General features: G+C 39.8%; 1 protein-coding gene across 1 annotated transcript in view; it reads right to left on the bottom strand.

Annotated features, from left to right (window-relative positions):
• Positions 1-23,561, bottom strand: part of LOC138737386 (dynein axonemal heavy chain 8-like) — a 446,335-nt gene that overhangs the window by 228,049 nt on the left and 194,725 nt on the right. Inside the window, exons 13-14 of the mRNA XM_069888133.1 lie at positions 14,224-14,370; positions 7,020-7,217 (exon numbers count right to left, since the gene is read on the bottom strand). Of these exons, the coding sequence (XP_069744234.1) occupies positions 7,020-7,217; positions 14,224-14,370 (345 nt within the window). The remainder of the gene's footprint in view (positions 1-7,019; positions 7,218-14,223; positions 14,371-23,561) is intronic.

Raw genomic sequence — 23,561 nt, 5'->3', positions numbered from 1 at the left:
GGCATAAAAGGCACTGTAAGACTATGGACCAGGTGCAGGTAAATAGGATCAGTATGGATGGGGATTTGATGGATGGCACGGTCATGGTAGACTCGTGGGATTATTTCTGTCCTTTAAGACTGTGACTCTAGGTGTTAGGCTTGCCAGCAAAGCCCAGATCCTGGAAACAATTAAACAGAGCACAGGAGACTCAAATGTATCCAAGAAGGCTGCAAGAAAATTTATCCTATTTTGGGTACATTCCAGGTACATCTGAGAAAACAGCACCAAATCCAGACAATGAAACAGCCTGCTGTAGGTGCAGTAGGATTTAGGACTAGCATACCATTGCACTCCATTATAGGAATTAATGGGGCCATGAGCACAGGAGGAAAAATATTGTCTGCGATGTGTGCAAGGAGTCCTTTGTCACAAAGATCAGACATCAGAATTGAGAAAAAACAAAGTGAATTTTTTAATCAGAAAATTCTAGTCAAAAGACAAAGTAGACAAGATTCTTAAAGCCTTGTTGGAACTGAATGCAAAACTGATGGAAGGGAGGAGAGTAAACATCAAGATTGCCACGCTCTTAACAACAAAGACCAATAATAAGGAAATCTCTGACAAGAGAAGGATATTAATAAGCCCACAGAGACAGCACCCCAGAATCGGACTGAGGTGGCTGAACATATAGCTTAAGAAGCTGAAGAAACTAGTGACACTGTCTCCCCACAAAAACCCATGGCACCCCTACCTTTGGGAGGAAACCCGAAGAGAAGAAATATTGAGGATAAGGTAGAACTGGCAAGAAGTTTGTTGAGAATCAAAAGGGTAAAAGACAACTTCACCATGGGAATCAGTCTGATTAAAAATATCATCTTAGATCTTCTCTGAGACTATGGCAAACAGCCTGCTACAAAGCGCACAAAGACAGTTTCTTTCACAAGGGACTGGGTGGCATGATTGACATAGCAGTTAGCACAATGCTTTTACAGTGTCAGTGATCGAAACCAGGGTTTGAATCGCGTGCTGTAAGGAGTTTGTATGTTCTCCCCATGTCTGTGTGAGTTTTCCTTCAGGGCTCCAGTTTTCTCCCATCATTCAAAATCTATTGGGTGTGTAGGTTAATTGGATGTAAATTGGCACAGACACGTGGGCTAAAGTGGCCTGATACTATGCTGTATGTCTAAATCTAAATAGACACTCCAGTAACCCCCAAAGGTATGCCAGGAAACGAGCCAAATATAAGAACATCCAAATTATGTTTAAGAAAGACTGAAAAAGACTTGGGCAACAAATGATGGGAGTTCCCACATGACAGGAATGCCCCCTCAATAAAGAGGGAGAATTTAATCGATTCCTCAGTAGACTGGGTATAGCGAATAAAAAGGCAAACCTGAACAAGTTGGCAGCCTACTGTGGAAGGGTTGAGGGTAAGTTGCTCCTCAAAAAAAAATCAAGGTTGACAATGTGGAAATCGCACTTAAAGGGATCAGGGAAGACAGTCCTCCAGTTCCAGATGGGTTACAAAAGGACCTGCAGAGAATAACAACCTACAATGAGAGCATACGACCAAAACTCATTCCCTGTGGTTAAAAGTGGGCTCTATTCCAAGATGCCTTAAGACCAGTAGAACAATCCTGATCCAGAAAACTGAGGATAGAGATCTACTGAAGAACTTTGATAAGTGGTCACCAGCATCTATCACTGAGATGCTGAAGGAACTCAGCCGGTCTCGCAGTGCTCATAGGAGAGAAAGAAATATTGCCGATGTTTTGAGCCTGAGCCCTTCCTCAAGGTTCTGAGCATTTTCAGATCAAAAGGGGTGTCAAGCAGGGAGACCTCCTATCACCCATCCTGTTTAATATCACAATCGACTCTATAATTTGCACTCTAGAGAGAGAAGACATGGGAGTACAAAATACAACAAATGAAGGCTTGACCAGTTGTTCAGGCCTAGCCATTGGTGATGACATTGCCATCTTAAATGCTTCCTATGAAAGAATGGTGAAAAACATCAAAATCCTGCCACAGCACTGAAAATGAATGTTGAGAAAACAAGAGGTTTCCACATGATCTATCTCTATAGCAGCCGTGATGAATGGGTTTTGATGAATCAGAAGTCGGATACATTCCACTCAGAAAGAGAGAAAATATTCTTGGTGTGAGAGTGGATCCATGGTGCAGGGGCACCATGGAAAATTGGAAAATAAAACTTGAACGCTGGTTGCAAAATTTATGAAAAGCCTAAATCGAACCCATACAAAAGTTTGAGGTATTGAAGAACCACATGGTTCCAAGGGCCTACTTTCATCTTACATTAACAGAGGCCTTGCAAAACTGTCTGGACAGTCTAATTAAGGAGACTGCAAAAAGATTCTCTATCTTTCCCCAGAGACAGCAGATGAGGTCTATATTCTAATAATAAAGATGCGGGACTTGATGTTCCTAAATTTGAGATACAGATACCATCTGTGGTAATTATAAGAGGCAGCCTCTCAGCTTCTCAAATGACAAGATCATTGCAGCATCTTTTGAGATAGCTCAAGAAAGCAATGAAGATACAATCAAAAGAGTTAAAGGTCTCACAGCGCTCAAGGGGACTGAGCAATTTCAAAGAGAAGGCAGAAGACCAATGCCACTCAATGAAGCAACCGTCTGCATGTTTTGACTATAGTCTGGTATGGTGTGCCTTTTTGTGCACTAACCAGAGGAGCAGGTGTTGTCTCAATGTGCTGACTCCAGAAAAAGTCTTCTGAGCTATGAACTCCAGAAACAAAGATTATGACTCTATCCACCTCCTTCCCATCAATGTGGTCCCTCAGCCTCTCCTTCGTAAAATCAACAATAAGCCCCTTGGTTTTGGTGACATTGAGAGCAAGATTGTTGTTCTAGCACCACCTATCTAGATTTATGATCTCCATCATTTCCAGTTACTCACCCAACAATCTTGGCTTTCTTGATGGTAGTGTAGCAGTGACTGAAATTGTTCAATCCCCTGGTGTTGCAGGAAACATGGTGGTGGTAGTTTGGGAATACCTTTTCTAAGCTGGTTTGGTTAAATCCCCCACAATGACTAAGAAAGCATAGGGATATGAAGAATGGTGTTTATTGATCACAGTGTTTAAATCCTGCAGTACAAGCTTAATGTCTGCCTGTGGAGGTACGTAGACTGCAGTCAGGTGAAAGGAGATGAATTCAGATGAGAGGAGCAGCTCGCAAAGAGTTCATCATCAGCAGAAAGTGCCGCTTCTTCCTTTATTCTGTGCAGTCCATGCGATGGGGGAACCTTTTGGGCTGAAGGGCTGAGTCTGGACAGTTCACGGTGAGCCATGTTTCTGTGCAATTCCTTAAGTCTCTCTATGTGGTGATACAACTACTACCCTCCTACCAGCCTACTGCAGGGGGCAGCCACTGTACCTGCAGGCCACATGCCAGTTGTCAATCACTAGCCCATATAAAGACTCAAGCTTGCCCCTTCGGGGACAGTCAGACATGTGGAGCAAGTAAAGATACTAAGGCTGGTGTGTACAAGTTTAAGCCTGTTGTACAGTGTGTGGACTTTACGTCAGAATTATTTTCACAGCAGCGCTCACACTCTTACACGCTGGTTTAGCAATGGTGATCTCAGGTCTTCAGTTTTCTTCTCCAGAGACAAACAATACTAGAAAGGGGGAGGGGGGAGCCGACTCTTGCTTTTCAGTTTTACTTGATGCTTCACTTCAACAGCATTTCCAAAGCCTCCCAGTACTGTGTTTATTGGCCTTGTGTGCTCGACAGTCTGTTGGTTACAGCAAGGCTTGTTTTTGTATTGTTCCAGGCTTTATTTGATACATTGTTGCCTTTGCTGAGAAACAGCTTGAAAGGTTTTCAATTCCAGCAATGTTCTTACAGACCTTCAAAACATTTCTGATGGCTGGGGATATAAAATCCATACATACCACACCCATTATACTGCCCTCATCAATCCTGTTTGTCATCTTTTCAAAACAATATCAAATTTGTGAGGCAACCTACCACGCACGAATCCATGCTTGACTACCTCCCATTATCCAAATACAAGTAGATCCTGTCCCGCAGAATCCCCTTCAGCAATTTTCCAATTACACGAACACACAAAACTACAGGCTTTATTCTGCTAAAAGTCTGTATACACCAGTTTCAGCTGTGGTGGCTCCAGAGTGACTGGCTATAATCGGGTCGACTGATTGACAACCGGCCAGATGGAGTCAGTACTTAAGTGGTCTTCCTGCAGGTACAGAGATCGTCACCTGCAGTAGGCTAGTGGTCATATCACCACAGATATCAAGCCCACTGGTTTGCCCTTGCTGATGTTTGTAAATGGAAAACTTTTGTCTCCTACACGAGACTCCAACATCTGGATATTTCTTGTTTACCTGCCATTTTTAAATATCGGCACATCAATGAGCAATCCTCTATTCTTCAAGCATTTCACCCAAGGCTAAAGACAATTCAAGTATCTAAGCCACACATGTCAAACTCTGGCCCGCGGGCCAAATTTGGCCCGCGATATAATTATATTTGGCCCGCAAGATCATTTCAAAAATGTATTAGAGGTGGCCCGCTGGCCGCTGCGCCAGTATAGCGCATGCACAAATCCCAGAATGCATTGGCGTCAGCCCGCTAATCGCCCCCACCTCCTCTGTTTACGTTGCAGGGTCTCACCGTGGACTCTGGTTTTGGGGCCTGGCCGGTGTCAGGGGAAGCCAAGACCGCTTCCCAGTGCCCGGAACCGGAGGCCTCGGGCCTGACCTCGCCAGGACCGTTGCCCACTCCCCCTCCCTGCCGCAGGCCGATCCGCGACTCACGGTGACGGGGCCGCTGATCCGCCGAGATGCCGCCCTGCAGTGAGAGCCGATGCCCCCGCACTGTCGTTGTCCAACCCGATCGCCCGCAAACCCCGCCCTCCCGCACACAGGCCTGAGTAAGTATTATGAACTTTAATCTCAGGATAAAACGATCTTCCAATAGTTTCATGTCTCAGTGATAAATATATTCCTGGTTAAAAATGGTCCTGCACCTGGATACAAGCTCATTAGGCATAAAACTTGAAAAGTGTATAAATCAAAGGATATCTGTACCAATGGAAAAAGGGCATGGCAAATAACCCTGCTAGAGTTCATGCCCATAATCGGTCACCCATTTGATTGTTTCAGGAATCATGTTATTCTCCCACATTCTCAATAGCCCTCAGATTTTAATATTCGACAGCACACTAGCAACATTTGACAAATCCTCTATAGAGAAATATTATTTATTGAATATTTTATTTCTCATTTGTTAATGCTTCTGGAAAGAGTTTATCCAAAACTATTATTAAACATTTATTTTAATAAGAAAAAGTTTAACATTACATATGTTGAAAGAAGAGAAAACATGCAGATGTTGTTGAAAATTTTCAATAAATATTTAGTTCGGCCCTCGACTTAGTCCAAGTGTTTAATTTTGGCCCTCCGTGAATTTGAGTTTGACACCCCTGATCTAAGCAAAGGACTTCACAATTCTTCCCTGGCTTCCCACAAGGTGTGAAAATGTACTTCATCAGGCCTGGGAATTCATCCAATTTAATGCACTCCAAGGCTGTTCAGACCTCCTCCCTGGTAGTTCTAATATGGTTCAGCACCTCGCCAATTCATCATCCCCAGTTAAAATTGATGAGATATATTTGTTCAAAATCCTACCCACCTCCTGAAGATCCACACAAAAATGCCTTGATCATCTTTAAAGGGACTAATTTTCTCTGTAGTCAACTTAATATCCTGTAGAATATTTTGGGATTCTCCTTTATCCTGCCTGTCAGTTCTATCTCATGTCCTCTTTTTTCCCCTCGATTGCCTTCTTAAGCATACTCCTACATTTCTTGTACTCATCAAGGGATTCATTTGATTCAGACTTTTTAAATCAGACACGACTGATTTTCCTCACCAGATCCTCAAAATCTTTATCAGCCAAGGTTCTTTAAGTTAACCCTGACAAGAACATGCAGTGCCTGAACTCTTACTATCTCACCTTTAATAATATCCCTCTTTCCAGATGTCCTTATTTACAAATATCTTTTCCAACTTCTACAAAGTGGTGCCTAATTGTTCTAATATCAGCCTTGCTCTAATTAAGACCTTTAATTTGCAGACCAATACCATCTTCTTCCATACTATATTAAAACTAATACAGTTATGGTCACTGAAACCCAAGTGCTTCTTGTCTCTTCAGTCAATTCTTATCTCACTCCCCAAGAGGAGGTCCTATGTTGCACTTTCTCTAGTATTTGACCATCAATAATTGAGGGTTCTCTTCGAAACATTTAACAAATTCCACATCCTTTGTACTATGGGTGCCTCAGTCAATATTCAGGAAGTTAAATTCTCCCAGTTATACTACCCCGTTATTCATACATATATCTGCAATTTCCCTCCACAGCTGCTCATCCAACTCTATTTTGGGGCCTATAATATAGTCCCATCAAAGTGATGATTCCCTTCTTGTTTCTAAGTTCTACCAATAGAACTTCACTGGATTATAGTGCAATACACAAAAGTGCTGGAGAAACTCAGCATCTAAAGGAAGTAAATGGTGATCATCATTTTCAGTTCTGACCCCTTTGTCAAGGTATCAGCAAAAAGCAGGCAAGTGCTTGAATAAAAAGGTGTGGGGAATGAGAGAGGAATGGGCAGGGAGAACAGGCCAACAGGTCAACAGATGAAAGGGTAGAAAAGAATAAAAGCCGAGAAATGATGGGGAAGAAGCAGCTCTCTGAATAGAAAGGAAAGGGATTTGAGTGGGGAGCTGGAGGAAAGGATGTAGAAGGAGAGGGAAACAGAAAGACTCAGAGGAAAGGTTTAATGGAAATTGATGTTAATACCATCTGATTGGAGAGAACTTCCACAACTGTAATACTGACTGATTTCAGAACATTACCATTGACTGCCCCAAGTCTCACAGTCCTCGCATTTTTTACCACAGTAAAAACAGAGAGTGAGTGAGTAATATATATAATAAAAATTGAAATGCAATAACATTACCTCTAAATCAGATATTTGCTTCATAAATGTAGTATAGTCTGCATTAAACTCCTTCTTACGAGGATTCAGAATGTCATAATGGTTTTTTTTCAGATTCAGACAAATATTGTGGAATTTGATTGCCATGATTTCTATTCCTTCAATTGTTGAATTCTGCAAAGCTGAGAAGGTCTTCACTGTGTCAACCATTTCAGTGATCTGCAATTTCAATGAGACAGAATTACTTAAAGCATGCACCAAAATAATTAAATGAAATCATTTCATTTATTAAATGCAAAATTTGAAATCTTAGAATCTTAGAAAAGGTTTGGTTGTCCATGTCAATCTATAAGAATAATCTGATTCCCACTCCCCAGCCCTCTTCCCAGAGCAATTCAATGTTTTCCTTTACTTTCAAATACTCTAGAATCACAGAATAGTTGCTGCTCTAAAGAAAATAAAGTTGTACAGCATAGCCCTTCAGTCCATTCTATCTAACCTGACAATCATGCCCATCAAGAGAATGGAAACTCAGTTGCCTAAGTTGGTAAAGAAGGTGTTTGGCACACTTTAGCTGGGTATAGAGTACAAAAGTTCAGAAATAGGGTTAATGCTACAGCTCTATAAAACTCTGGTTCGAGTTCTGGTTTTGTGTATTGTGTTCGGTTCTGGTTGCCTCAGGATATAGAGGGTTCAGAGGAAGTTCGCAAGGATGATTCTGGGAATGAGAAACACTTGACAGCTCTTGGCCTGTATTTGTTGGAATTTAGGAGAGGGATCTCATTGAAACATTTCAAAGGTTAAAAGGAATGGACAGAGTAGTTGTAAAAAGACTGTTTTGCATGGTGCGAGAGTCTAGGACAAGAGGGTCCAACTCAGAATTAAAGAAAGTCCACTTAGAACAGAGGAATTTCTTCAGTGAGAGGTGGTAAATCAATGGAATTTGTTTCCATAGGCAGCTGTGGAAGTCAGGTCATTGGGAGTATTTAAGGCAGAGATTAATATGCTCTTGATTAGCCAGGGCATCAAAGGCTATGGAGAGAAGGCCAGGCAGCGGGGCTGAGTGGGAAATGGATCAGCTCTTGATTAAATGACAGTGCTGAATGGCCTATTTCTGCTCCTCTGTCTTATGGTCTTATAGAAGTTTTAGAGGGTGTGCAGAGGTTGCCTGGATTAAAGAATATGACTTATGAACCAAGGCTGACAGAGCTTTTCTCTTTGGAGCGACAATGGGTGGGAGGTGATTTAATTGAAGTATGTAAGAGGGATAGATAGGGTGACAGGCAGCACATTTTTCCTTGCAAAACAATAGCAAACAATAAGGTGAATGAAGGAAAGTTTTGGGGAGATGTTGGATATATGTTTTTTATGCAGAGTGGTGGATGACTGGAATGAATTGGTGGAGCCTGGTGCAATTGGGACATAGAAACGACTCTTTGATAGGCACATGGATGTAACAAAAGGGTAAAGGGTGTGAGGTAGGGAAGGATTAGGTAGTTGTGAACGTTTATATAGGTCAGGATAACATCATGGGAAAAGGCTTGTTCAGTGCTATAATGTTCTGTGTTCTATTTTCTGCCCTGGCACCTTCTCCCCCAGAAGTAACAAGGACAGTGTTCCTCTTGTCCATACCTCCACCCCACCAGCCTCCACATCCAACATATTATTTTCTGCAATTTCTGCCACCTACAATGAGATTCCATCACTAGAGGTACCACCTGCTCCCCTCTCTGCTTTCCAGAGGGATTGCTCCCTTTGTGACTCCCTTGTCCACTCATCCCATCCCACAAATCTTTACTTTCATACCTACTTCTATGCTATATTTATTTGCACTTAAACCTCCTCCCTCACCACTATTTGGGGCTCCACAGAGTTCTTCCAAGTGAAGCAACATAGTACAGCACAGTACAGGCCCTTTGCCCTTCATGTTGTGCTGACCCATATATTCCTTTTATATTCCATCCTTGTGTCTGTCTAATAATATTTTAAATGCCGTTAACGTTTCAGCCTCCATCACCATCCCTGGCAAGGAATTCCAGGCACCCAGAACTCTCTGAATAAAAAAACTTACTCTTGATGTCTCCCCTAAACTTCCCTCCCTTCACTTTGTACTCATGTCCTCTGGTGTTTGCTATTCCTGCTCTGGGATAATCTTCTATTAAGTCTCCTTTCATCCCCTACGCTCCAAAGAAAAATTCCCAGCTCTGTTAAACTTGCCTCATAAATCTTATTTTACAATCCAGGTAAAATCCTGGTAAATCTCCTCTGCAACTTCTCCATAGCTTCCATATACTTCCTGCAATAAGGTGACCAGAACTGTTCACAATACTCTAAGTGTAGTCTCACCAGAGAACACTTCACCTTTAAATCAGAAGGGGTCATTTATTGCATCCGCTGCTTCCAATTCAGCCTCCTTTAAATCAGGGAGACTAAATGCAGACTGGGGTATCACTTCGTTGAGCACCTTCACTCTGTCTGCTGCATCAGCAAGGACATCCTAGTAGCCAATCACTTTGATCTCAGAATCAGGATTTATTTTCGTGAACAAATCATGAAATCCGGTGTTTTGTGGTAGCATCACAGTGCAAACATACATAACCATCTTACAACATTTCTATAAAAAAGAAAATAAGAACAATAATCATGGCACAAAAAGTCAGGCCATGTCTTTGGTTCATTGATTATTCAGGAATCTGATGGCAGCGCGGAAGAAGCTGTCCTTGTGCCGCTGAGTGCTCGTCTTTAGGTTCCTGTACCTTTTTCCCGATGGTAGCAGAGTGAAGAGGGTATGCTCTGGGTGGAGGAGGTCTTTCAGGATAGAGCTGCTTTTTTAAGACACCATCTCCAGGTGATGTCCTCAGTGGAGTGAAGTCTGGTGCCTGTGGTGTCACAGGTTGACTAAACAACCCTCTGGAATTTATTCTTGCCCTGAGAGTTGGCAGCTCCATACCAGGCAGTGATGCAACCAGCCAAAATGCTCTCCACGGTCCACCTTCAGTGACATACCAACCTGCCTCAGACACCTCACAAAGTATAGCTGCTGGTGAGCCTTCTTTGTGATTGCATCAATATGGAGGCTCCAGGACAGATCTCAGAGATACTCACACCCAGGAATTTGAAGTTCTTGCCCTCTCCTCTCCTGGGCCCTCGATGAAAAATGACTTCATCCTGAAGTTCACAATTATCTCCATGGTTTTGCTGACATTGAGTGGAAAGTTGTTGTCATTACACCATTCAACGAGCTTGTCTATCTCCCTCCTGTATGTTTCCTTATTGCCATTTGTGATTCTGCCAACAACTGTGGTGTCATCACCAATCTTTAAGATAGAAATTGGATTTTGTGCCTGGCCACACAGTCATGGGTATATAACAAGTGGAGCAGTGGGCTAAGTTCATATCCTTGGGGTGTGCCTGGGTTGATAATCAGTGAACAGGAGACATTGTTTCCAATTCATACTTACTGAAGTCTTCCAATTAGAAAGTCAAAGGTCCAGTTGCAATGGGGTACAGAGGGCTAGAGTTTGTAGCCTCTTTTTTTTATATAATTTTTTATTTAATACTTCACTGTGAACCATTTCAATAACAATATATACAAACATTCATCATTAAAATATAGTGACATTTTTCCCCTTTACCCCCCTACCCACCCACCCCACAACATAAAGCAAGAATAATAGAAATTAGAAAAAGTAAACAAACAAGAATTCGAGTGAAAAAAAGAAATTGTGTCATCCAAAATTCCATATTTAAGTATTTTCATACTTGTAGCTTACCATTTTAAGAGATGTAGGTCTGAAATCAATGGTTTCTAATATACTCTATGTATGGTTTCCAAATTTGTTCAAATGAAGTATATTTGTCTTTTAGATTGTAGGTAATGTTTTTCTAATGAAATACTCTTGTTCATTTATATGTACCATTGTTGTATTTTTAAGGTTGCCTTTATTTTCCAAATTATCATTATGCATTTTTTTGCTACTGCAAGCACAATCATAATAATTTTTTTTTCAATCCTGTCTAATTTTAGGCCTAATTCTTTGTCTTTTATGTTGTTTAACAGGAAGATTTCTGGATCTTTTGGTATCTTATTTTTTGTAATTTGCACATGTCCAAATTGCGTGTAATATTGTTCCAATTTCTTGTTTACAATGGAAACATTTGTCCAATATTGCTGGATTCCATTCTTTTAACTTTTGTGGTGTCATATATAATCTATGTAGCCAGTTATATTGTATCATACAAAACCAAGTATTGTATTACTCATGGTTCCTCCACATAGTTCCTCTAATGTTTTGTTCTTTATTCATATTTTTAAATCTTTTTCCCAACCTTGTTTGGGTTTATATATTGCTTCATCATTTTACTTGTATTGCAATTTTCTGTACATATTTGTGTTACTTTTTTTTAACTATCGCTGTGTCTGTAATTAAGTATTCATAGCAGCTACTCTCAGGTAATCTTAAGCTAGTTCCCAATTTTTCTTTTAAATAAGTTTTTCACTGATAGTATGAAAATATTGTACGATGTGATATTCCGTATGTCTTTTAACTGTTCAAATGTTAATAAATTATTTCCCAAAAAGCCAAAAAGCAATCTTTTATTCTTTTAATTCCTTTTCTCACCCATTCCTTAAAAAATAAATTGTCTATTGTAAAAGGAATTCACGGGTTTTGCATTAGTAGCATTTTTGGTATTTGATCATTTATCATCTTTCGATCCAGATGTATTTTCTTCCATGTTTTTCGTATATGATGTAGTATTGGTAAATTGTTGTGTTGCATCAATTTCTCATCCCATTTATAAAGTAAATGTTCCGGAACATTTTTTCCTTGTTTGTATAATTCTATCTTGACCCAGTTTGGTTTTTCTCCTATCTGATAAAATTCTGATAGATATCTTAATTGTGATGCCCTATAATAATTGTTGAAATTTGATAACTGCAATCCTCATAATTTTTCTAAAGCCACTCTTGATTTTTTTACCCTTCAATAAAATCTTTCTTATTAATTTATTCAGTTTCATAAAAAATTATCCTGTCCAGGGAATCGGTAGTGTTTGTAATAGATATTGTATCCGTGGAAAGATATTTATCTTGATGCAGGTTACTCTTCCTATTAAAGTTAATGATAAATCTTTCCATTTCTCTAAATTTTTTTTATTAATGGTTGGTATTTTAATTTATACAAATGATTGCCATTTAAAAGGGGTTTTCTTTTTACATTTTGTATAATCGAGTTTGTTCATTGGCATCACTTCACTTTTATTGATATTAACCTTGTATCCTGATATTTCTCCATATTCTTTCAATTTTATATATAACCTTTTTATTGATTTACCTGGGTCTGTTATATATACTATAATGTCACCTGCAAACAAGCTAATTTTAAATTCTTCCTCTTTTACTTTTATTCCTTCTATCGTAGATTCCCTTCTTATCAGCTCTGCAAATGGTTCTATGGCCAAAGCTAACAGGGAAGGTGATAGTGGACATCCCTGTCTGGTTGACCTAGTCAATTTAAAGTGATCTGAAATGTACCCATTTGTTACTACTTTTGCCAAAGATCCATTATACAATGTTTTAATCCAATTAATAATTTTTTTCAGGTCATTTGAAGTTCTGTAGTACTTTAAATGGTTAATTCAATTTCATCCTATCGAAAGCTTTCTCTGCATCTAGAGTTACTGCCACAGTTGGTGTTTATTTATTTGTGCTGTGTGGATTAAATTAATAAATTTACAGACATTGTCTGCCACTCTTCATTTTTAACAAATCCAGTCTGGTCTAGTTTTACTAATTTCTGTACATAATCTGTCAATCTATTCATTGGTAAATATGCAATTAATTTATAATCTGTATTTAGCAAAGATATTGCTCTCTATGACGCAGGTGACAGCGGATCTTTTCCCGTTTTTGGAATAACTGTAATTATTGCTGTTTTACATGAGTTAGGTACATTCTGGGTCTCTTCCATCTGTTTCATTACTTCAAAAAAGGGCAGAATTAATAGACTACTAAATACTTTATAAAACTCTGTAGGGAATCCATCTTCGCCTGGTGTTTTATTATTCAGTAATGTTATTAGTGTATCCTGTATTTCTGCAATTGTCATGGGATTATTAATTTATTTTGATCTTCCAATTGTAATTGGAGTAATTCAATGTTTGATAAAAATTAATCTATTTTGTCATTTTTCCTTGAATTTTTTGGTTTGATACAATTGCTTATAGAATTTATAAAAATTTCCATTAATCTCTGTTGGGTTATATGAAATCTGTTTATCCTCTTTCCTTGTTGCTAAGATAGTTCTTCTTGCTTGTTCTGCTTTTAGCTACCAAGCCAATATTTTATGGGTTTTCTCTCCTAATTCATAATATCTTTGCTTTGTTTTCATGTTCTTCTCCACTTTTTATGTTTGTAATGTGTCATATTTTAATTTTTTTTCTCTGCCAATTCACCCGCAAATATTCCGTATCAACAATGTCCAACCAGGCAGCATCAGTATGAACCTCCAATTTCTGGCTCCTCCCCCCTCCCCAGCTCTCTCTCTCTCTCTTTTTCCTTTGTCTCCTTCCTCAAATTCCTTACCCCATTCTCTACCTTCTGAGCTTTTTTTTAAGCCCTCTGCCTCTCCCCTTATCACTTTTGCTTCTTTCTCTCGACCCTTCCACCTGTTAGTCTGTGTTCCTCCCCCCACCACCTTTTTATTCAGTCATCTGCCTGATTTTTGGCACTCCTGGGTAAGGTTCAGGCCCGAAATGTCAATTGCTTTTACTTTCTATGCGTACTGTGTGACCCAAATTTCTCTAGCATTTTGTGCTCTGCACTAGACCCCAGTATCTACAAATTTTCTTATTTACCAACATAAAGGGGGTGAAGCAGCAGATTTTTAGTTTGATTAGACCATCATGTTGACCAGAGACACATGGGCTGAAAAGATGTTCATCTGCTGTACTGTTTTGTGTTCCATGGTATCATAAATCTATAAAAGGTTAACAAATTGTGTTTGTAGCGCTATCAACCACATTAAACAGAGTGTGATTAATAGGCCTTAATCACATTAAGACCAACACATCTCACATGTTGCTGGCCCAGTTCCAAGGCAGGTACTGAGGGAGGAATTTGGGCATAATAGCCTTTTTAGGGAGGGAGGAGTCACAGGTTCAGGGGGTGGACCAGCTCATACAATACAAATATTACAGTGGTTGCAACATAGTGTATCCTTACCTTTTCTAGTCTTTTACAGAAAACATCAAGTTTTCCAAATATATACATTTCTGAAACATCGAAAGGATTATCTTGAGCTGTTTCAATTGTGTGCTTATTGGTGTTCTGGAAATATTTGCGGTATTCCACCAATAATTTTTTACATTCCTGAAGAAGAATGAAATTGTTGTAGATAATTAGATATTTCAAATGATCTCTTTTACACCTGCCTTCATCCATCTTTAACTCAACATATTCAACAACTTGATGCACACTAAGATGTTTTATCATGTTGTTTCTCCAATACATCTCTGTGTGTCATTTGTTAAGTGGCACATGTCATTCTAATCAATTTCTCTGCATTAAGTTTATGAAAATCATTCAGGATTTTAAAGACTAGTTTGTATTTTGTATAAGAATAAAAGTAGACTAGTCTCCTGGTTCTGATAGAGGGCATGGTACAGCCCTGAATGGTTGAAGTTTGTGATATTTTACCAAATTTCTCAACTCTGAACAGCTCCCAGCAGACTGGGAGACAGTAAATGTCACACCATTCTTTAAAGAAGGATGTAGCCAAAAGGCAGGTAAATATAGGCCAGTTAGTTTACCATCTGTAATTGGGAAAATGTTTGAAGTTATCATTAAAGAAGAAATAGCAAGACGTTTGGACATTTGTCCCATCAGGCAAATGGAGCATGAATTCAGGAAGAGCAGGTCCTGTTTGACAAATTTACTGAAGTTCTTATTTTTTGAATACTTTATTTATAAATTTTTAAACCATAATTACATTAAATTCAAATGTAAGATATTTCAAAAAAATTATACATGTGGTATATATATTCCCATCCCCCTCCACTCATCCTCCCAACCCCCATTTCTAAAAAAGAAAAACTGGAGAAGGCCAAGAAAATAAAACATTGCAACAGAAAAATCTATTGGAGGTTATCAAGAAGTGAGGTCTTCAGAGAGTCAACCCTACATACAAACCAATATTTTGTAAATATGGGGTCCGTATTTTCAAAAAAATCTGATATTTATCACGCAGATAAGTAATTTTCTCCAATGGTATACAATGAAGTTCTGCATGCCATTTTTCCTTGCCTAAATCTATTTCTGACTTGCGTGATTTTGCTATACATTTACATTTTCTAGAAATTGCTGCAGCAATTAACACAAATTCAATTTGATAAATATTTAAATTTAATTTTGGCCTAAAAGCCTTAATATTACTCAGTAAAAATAACCGGGTCCTGTGGGAATTTGACATCAGTAATTAGTCCCAAAAAATTACCTCCCTTGAACGAAAATTGTCTAACTTTAGGACATTGCCAAGTTGAATGAAAAAAAGTTCCAACCTCAGATATACATCTAAACCATAAATCTGAAACAGCAGGATTTAATTTATTTAATTTTTGCAGAGTCAAATATAACTGATGTCAAACATTATATTGAACTAACCTATATCTTACCAATCCTTTTCACTTATTTGAGCATTTCTATCTATTCCCCATCTTAATCTATTTATTATGGGCCCAAAGGAAAACAGCAGCAATAGAGATTCACCAAGACAAATGGTTACTTAAACAAATGTTGTTTTTAATTATCTTTAAACATGACAACAGGATCAAACTTTAACTTATTACTATTATTAATGTACTAAATCTAACTTAACCCCTTCTAAATCTAAGTGCACATGTATGTAATGTGTATACAAGTTCAGAAAAGTTCTTTGATTCTATGAAAAATATACCAATGCACTATTCATTAATCCATTACAATGTAACAAGTTACTATGTACTTCAACTACACTGTTTATGGAAATATTCATGTAATGAAGTAACAGCCACAGTATGTAGAAAAGTTGGTTGATTATAATATGTGTAGAATCTGCTGACTCCAGTGTCTCATAGCAACAGGCATTTTAGAGTCCAGGCTTTCATTTGTCTCAGCTTTTTGCAAATGAAGGCTTAATCCTTTCTGAAGAATTCTCTGTGTTTCCTGACTAATTTTTGGACATCAGAAAACAATTCACAGTCCAATCTCACTTCTCACTCCTCCAAGTTCAATGGTTGCAGGCAATTCTTAGACTGTGCATAGAATTTAACATTCATGAATTTCACCAGGCTTTGGTGCTTGAAGAGTAAATGGTTACTGCTCAGAAAGGTTCTTGTCAGTTTTCAGTTGCTCGTTGAACACCCACAACTGATTCCTTTAGATCAGCCACTTCAGTGTCTTGCCGAAGAAACTTGTCCTGATGATAACCTCTTTCTTTCAGGTCACCACAGAGTTCCTTTTTGTTTCCCTTATTTCAAGTGAAACATTATGCAGTTAGTCCTCTCCTCTTGTATGGACCACAAGGGCTTTGACCTGGCTGAACTAAGGACTCACAACCCATATTCCAAATTAGGTTTTTCCACAAGCTTGCCAGCTTGTCCTGTTCCAGTTCCAGCTGCTGCTGCTGACTGTAGAATTCAATTCTCTCTCTCATTCTCAGAAAAAACCACATGACCCTCTTAGAACAGGAAACTGCACTCAGACTGCGGTTCCAGACTCAATCTTCCGAGTTCATTCTTCCGTTGCTTTCCAAAACAACAATCCATTACTCCACAGCATTACTCCAATTAACACCTACTTGTGAAGTCCTTATGGGCATCCTTCAAAGTTTTTGCAAAGGCACCTGGAGCCTGGACTGTCTGGCTTAAGCAGAGCTCTGATATTTAAAATGAGATCTGTTTTGAAGTGTTTGTATGTGACCCACACTAAAAAAAAACCTGCCACAATTTATCTCCTTTAAAACATATCGATATACAATATAAAATATAACATAATCTATCACAGCCTTAGTTTGGAGTAAGATATACATTACTGAAATGTATGTTTTTACTGTAGATTTAGAAATCAGTAATTCCAATTCACTTTGATTAGGACCTATTTTGCCAGAGAAATAAGATTTAACTTAATAATAACAAAAACATTAAATTTTTCCCTCATTATTTCAAATCAAATCTCACATCCTCAAAACAATCTTCAATCCTCTTAATACCCTTCTGTCTCCAAATCCTCAAGAATTGATTATCCATTGAAAAAGGAATAAGCCTATTTTGACATAGAGGCATTTTTCTAGATATTAAACCTTTCCTCCAATTTCATTATTAATATTATTCCACAACTCAATCAAATGTTTCAAAATAGATGATTCCCTTCTTCCAAATAACAATTTAGAATTCCATTTATAAATAAAATCTTGGGGATTCTTATACCTTATTGAATTAAATTCAACAGAAGCACAACCTGGAATATTATCTAAATTAAACTATACATTTATAAATCTCAATTGAGCTTCTTTATAATAATTCTTAAAATGCAGAAAACCAAATCATATTTACAAGTCAATTTTTCCAAAGAAACATTTTTATCTTTCCATAAAAATTTCCTAACAGCCATATTTAAATCCTTTAAAATTTTTGAAGGAATTGGAATGGAATTGATTGAAAAAAAATGTTGAATTCAAGGAAACACATTCATTTCAACAGTTTACTCTCTTTCTTTGGCTTGGCTTCGCGGACGAAGATTTATGGAGGGGTCCACGTCTGCTGCAGGCTCGTTGGTGACTGACAAGTCTGATGCGGGACAGGCAGGCACGGTTTTCAGCGGTTGCAAGGGAAAATTGGTTGGTTGGGGTTGGGTGTTGGGTTTTTCCTCCTTTGTCTTTTGTCAGTGAGGTGGGCTCTGCGGTCTTCTTCAAAGGAGGTTGCTGCTCGCCGAACTGTGAGGCGCCAAGATGCACGGTTGGAGGCGATATCAGCCCACTGGCGGTGGTCAATGTGGCAGGCACTAAGAGATTTCTTTAAGCAGTCCTTGTACCTCTTCTTTGATGCACCTCTGTCTCGGTGGCCAGTGGAGAGCTCGCCATAGAACACGATCTTGGGAAGGCGATGGTCCTCCATTCTGGAGACGTGACCCACCCAGCGCAGTTGGGTCTACAGCAGCCTGGATTTGATGCTTGCGGACTCTGCCAGCTCGAGTACTTCGATGGTGGTGATGAAGCCATTCCAATGAATGTTGAGGATGGAGCGGAGACAGCGCTGATGGAAGCGTTCTAGGAGCCATAGGTGATGCCGGTAGAGGACCCATGATTCGGAGTCGAACAGGAGCATGGGTATGACAACGGCTCTGTACACGCTGATCTTTGTGTGTTTCTTCAGGTGGTTGTTTTTCCAGACTCTTTTGTGTAGTCTTCCAAAGGCGCTATTTGCCTTGGTGAGTCTGTTGTCTATCTCTTTGTCGATCCTTGCATCCGATGAAATGGTGCAGCCGAGGTAGGTAAACTGGTTGACCGTTTTGAGTTCAGTGTACTCGATGGAGATGTGGGGGGGCTGGTGGTCATGGTGAGGAGCTGGCTGATGGAGGACCTCAGTTTTCTTCAGGCTGACTTCCAGGCCAAACAGTTTACTCTACCAATTAAAGTAATAGGTAAATTATTCCATTTTTAAAAATCAGCAACTATTCTATTCTGATGCTGATTCGGTAATGCACATGCAAAGTTTCTCGCATGCGCAGTTGCTCCTGCGGCGTGAATTCGTGTAGTCTCTTCTGTACTCCAGTGCCATCTTCGTTGGTTCTCTGAGGAAGTGATGCTGGTGTAACATTCACCTTCACTGTTGTCATTTGCGGAGGAAGAGGAAGCAAATCAGCAGGATCAATCGATGAGGAAGGCCCTGTTCCTTCAATCATAGTTCCTTGTTTGATAGGCCTTTTTCTTTGTAGTTTGAGCTTTTTATTTCTTCATAGCCATTGTAAATGAGTTTTAAAACAAGTCTCGATATCTCTATTTTTAAAAAGGTTTTTCTATTTGGTTTTTAATTAACTCTGGCAGGCGAGTTGTACTTTCATGTCACGTGACAATCACCCCACACCCCCTTTTCAATTTTTGATGTTTTTTCTCAGATAAATGAGTTTCCTGTAAAGAAGCAACATCAACTCTAATTTTCTTCAAATAAGATCACTCCTCCTTTTTATCGGATTATTAAGCCCATTAACATTATAGCATAAAATTCAAAGTTTTACTATTTGCCATTATATTAAATTCAAAAAATTCATAACTCCCCTCTGCCTCTCCTCTTGGACCTCCCATATTCTAAAATCATTAAGTACTCCTGGCATCTCCGTCAAGAAAAATAAATATAGAAAAAAGAGAAAAATTAATACAAAGAAATCCCCAAAATACTGTCAATAAAACAATACAACCGCCCTCAATTGGGTAGGAAGCAACTCTCGTCACTAGGTGGCTCACAGCTAGGGAAAGAGAAGGAAAAAACCCCGCCTCTCCAGAGGAGAGAAAAAATAGAATAGATTTCATCATCTTCAGGAAAAGGCAGCAGCTTAAAGATCCTTGTTAACTTGATCATTATCATCAAGGTGAGCAATTTCTTGCTCTATCTCCTTATCTGACATTTGCTTCTTCTTAATCTGCTGTTAATAAATCAACCTGTTGATCCATTTTATTATTTGGGAGAGAATTGGCAAATTAATGTTGTCTGATTATTGCCCAAAAAAACTTTAAGTGTTGAAGGATAGCAAAAAGAACACTTATAGCCTTCTTCCAAAGTACAGACTTTGCAGGATTAAATTCCTTTCTCTTTTCACCTCATTCACACTAAGATCTACATTGAAAAATTCTTTTGTCAAACACAATCAAAGGGCCCTGATCTTTCAAAATAGTCTCCTTATCTTGATAACAAAGAAATCTGATCAAAACTAAGTGCAGCATTTGACCCAATATCGGTTTCTTTCTAAGCGCTCTATGGGCTCTATCCAATTCAAGACCATTTGGAAAATGTTCCGGTCCTAAGGTCTCCGGAATCCATTTTTGAAAAAATTGCACTGCATTAGGACCTTCAAAACCTTATGACAATCCAACAATCTTCACATTATTTCTTCGACTATGATTTTCTAAAGTGTCAATTTTTTAAAGTTTTTTTTTCAACATTCCAGCCCATAACTGAATCTTCCAACATATTCTTTACATTGATCATGATATTCTTATAAATTTTCAACTTTTTGAACTTACATTTTAACTTTATCAAGCACTTTAACATATGTCTTCATCTCCTTAATTATTCTAATTTCTCCTTTAACAAATTCAAATTGAGTATTCACATCCCATCTAATAGATCCATGCTGTAAATCCATTTTCTGACTCATTGCTTACAACTGATTCAATCTTGCCCTTTAATTTCAGATAACTTTACGTGCACAGCCTCTTCTTGAATTTGAGCCTGTTGATATTGTTCTTCTGTCTCCTCCTCCAATCTCTTTTCATCTTCCTCCTCCTGATCCATAAGTTCATGCATACACTCTCGTTCTTGTAAACTTTGTAGTTCCATAGTCTTCTTTGGATCGCCAGAGCCATCTTCTTCGGCTCCCCAGAGAGAAGGCGCTAGAGTCACCTGAACTCTTGCTGTTGATGCTCTCGTAACCCATGGAGGAGGAGAAAATCCAACCCGAGGCTCTGACATCGAGCTAGGCCGAATTTTTTCAAATCTTGTGAATTATTTTAGAACCAGATTTCTGGTTGTTGGAGGTTTTCTCTTTCTTGCAGCCATAGTTAAAACTGTGCAGGCAAGATTCACAATGACTTCCAACTAACTAAAATTTTTTAGAAAACTTTTTTTGTTCAGTCATTAATTAATTCTTCTGGGGGTCACTTTCCCACGTCCCTCACTCCCACCATGATGCCATGATACGCCAACTGAGGGAAGGCTTGTCAGTCTGTTCCAGATTTGATACGTTTGCAAAGACACTGTGATTTTGCAAAGGGAGAACCACTCTGACTGCTGGAAACAATTTTCTGAAGCAGCTTGTGACCAGCCAATTTGTGGAATACAGAGCAACCATGCTCTGTGAGTGACTGGGTCTTTTCGGTAATATGATCTGTGCCAGGAGGGTGTTTAGGAAAGAAAAGTGCTTAATTTTGATTGTGACTAACAGTGAAAGTCACTTGGAGAGTGACTTGGAAGCTTCGTGGAGGGTGCCCAGTTCAAGTCTTGCCTTCCAAAAGGACTAGGAGTGTTCTGACCACAGTTTGTGTGGATGGACATTTCTTCAAAGGCAACACAAGGAGAATTCGTGAGTCTGTAGCACCCACAACTCCAGTCTTCCCATCAGTTCAACAATAATTCTGGGCATAAAATTTCAAAGGATTGCTTCAATACTGAATTTGAAAGAGAAAGTTTTGAACTTTCTAGATTTTGGCCTGGACTGTAATGGTTTAGGTATATCTCTCTCTCACATACACACACACACACACACACACACGCACACACACACGCACACACACACACACACACACACACACACACACACACACACACACACACACACACACACACACACACACACCCACACACTAGTACACCTGTGCAAAGTTGGGGATAGATTTAGTGTTAAAGCTAGTTTAAAAGTTAAGATTATAGTTTAAGTTTTGCTAGAAATAAAATTAGTGTTCTATTGCTGCTCGATACATGCGGTTTGTAACAGAAGACTCTCGTAAATTCTACAGGTGTAATGTAGAGAGCATTCTGGCTGGTTGCATCACTGTCTCGTATGGAGGCGCCAACTCTCAGGACAAGAAAATGCTCCAAAGGGTTGTTAACTTGGTGTAATGTAAATAAAAGCTCACACTCGACTGGAGGGAGAACTAACACTTTTATTAGCTTACATCACAAGTAGGGTTCATGAACAGACTTCAGAGGTGTCCGGGTTTAGGCGGGAAATCAGGGTTATATACGGGCCTCTGGGGAAGGAGCCGGGAGGCGGGACCAATATTCAGTACAGGCCATTTCTAGTGAATCCCAGATCACTACATTCACCCCTTCCTTCAGAAGGGTCTGAGGATGAAGAGAACAAGGATCAACAGCCGATAATAGACACAGTAGAAGAATATTTACAATACTATTTACAGGTTCAGGCTGTCTGAGGTCCTGGAGATCCTAGTGGAGCGCCTTAGCACCGGTGGGCCTTGGGCTCCTTGAGCCTCCTGGTCCACCTGTGATGGAAGGGTAGTGGGCTGGGACTCCAGTTCGATGACAGAGGGGTTCGCTCTCGTCCTGAACCAGGTCCCCTGAGGCCGTGGACGAGGGTGGAGAAAAAGAACCAGGTAGCTCATGAAGCAACAGATCCTCGGTCCCAGCGGGTGCCAGATCCCAGATGAATCGGTGTTCTCCCTGCCATCCAGATATTCCACGTAGGTGTACATGGCGTTGGCATGGAGCAATTTCACCCTTTACACCAGGGGATCGGTCTTGCTTCTCCTCAAGTGCTTCTTTAGAAGAACCGGATCAGGAGTAGTGAGCCAGGCTGGAAGTGTAGTCCCTGATGCCGACTGTCTGTCGAATGTAAACACGAGCTCAAGATGAGTAGCACTGGTCACAGTGCAGAGTAGTGACCAAACTGAGTGGAGCACGATGGGGAGGACATCCTGTCAGCGTGAGTCTGGAAGGCCTCTTTGCTTCAGGTCAAGTTTGACAGCGTTCCAGATCGTGGTGTTCTCTTTTTCAACCTGCCCATTCCCCCAATGGGTTATAACTGGTAGTCCTGGTCGCAATGAATATAGCCGGGTTACCTGAACGGGGTGAAACCTGTTCGTGGAGGGGAGAGGTCCCTTAAAATTGATGCTGAGCCATTCGAAGGGCCTGGATGATTTAATCAGGTGCGCTTTCACGGGACGAAAAAAGTGCGGCTTGCACTCAGCGCAGACCTGACATGACCTGGCCATTTCCCTAATGTCTTCTATTAAGTTTGGCAAATTGTGGGACTTGACAAAATGAGCCACGCGGGTGACCCCTGGATGGCAGAGCTCATTGTGTATGGTTCGCAGTTGACTGGTTTGTGCACAGCATCCCCTGGACAAGGCATCTGGAGGGTCGTTAATTTCCCCTGGCCGGTAGGCGATGTCAAAAATGTCAGTGGAGAGTTCGATCCTCCACCTAGCAATTTTGTCATTCTTGATTTTACCCTCTTTGCAATGCTGAACATGAACGCAACGGAGCACTGGTCTGTGAGGAGCATGAATTTTCTACCAGCCAGGTAGTGCTTCCAGTGCCTTATGTCTTCTACAATGGTCTGAGCCTCCTTTTTCACAGACAGGTTCCATAGTTCGTGGCAATGAAGCCTCCATGAGAAAAAGTCAACCGGCCTGCCCGCCTGATTGAGAGTGGCGGCAAGAGCTATGTCCAAAGCATCACTTTACACTTGGAAAGGCACATTCTCATTTACCGCGTGCATGGCGGCTTTCGCAATGCATCTTTGGAAGTAATTAAAAGCTGTCTGGGCTTCAGCCAAAAGGGGGAAAGTGGAGG

This window comes from Narcine bancroftii, chromosome 6 (assembly GCF_036971445.1).
Source record: "Narcine bancroftii isolate sNarBan1 chromosome 6, sNarBan1.hap1, whole genome shotgun sequence".
Lineage (NCBI taxonomy): Eukaryota > Metazoa > Chordata > Chondrichthyes > Torpediniformes > Narcinidae > Narcine > Narcine bancroftii.
Note: the sequence above shows the minus strand (reverse complement) of the source record. Positions and strands in the feature narration are given on the sequence as shown.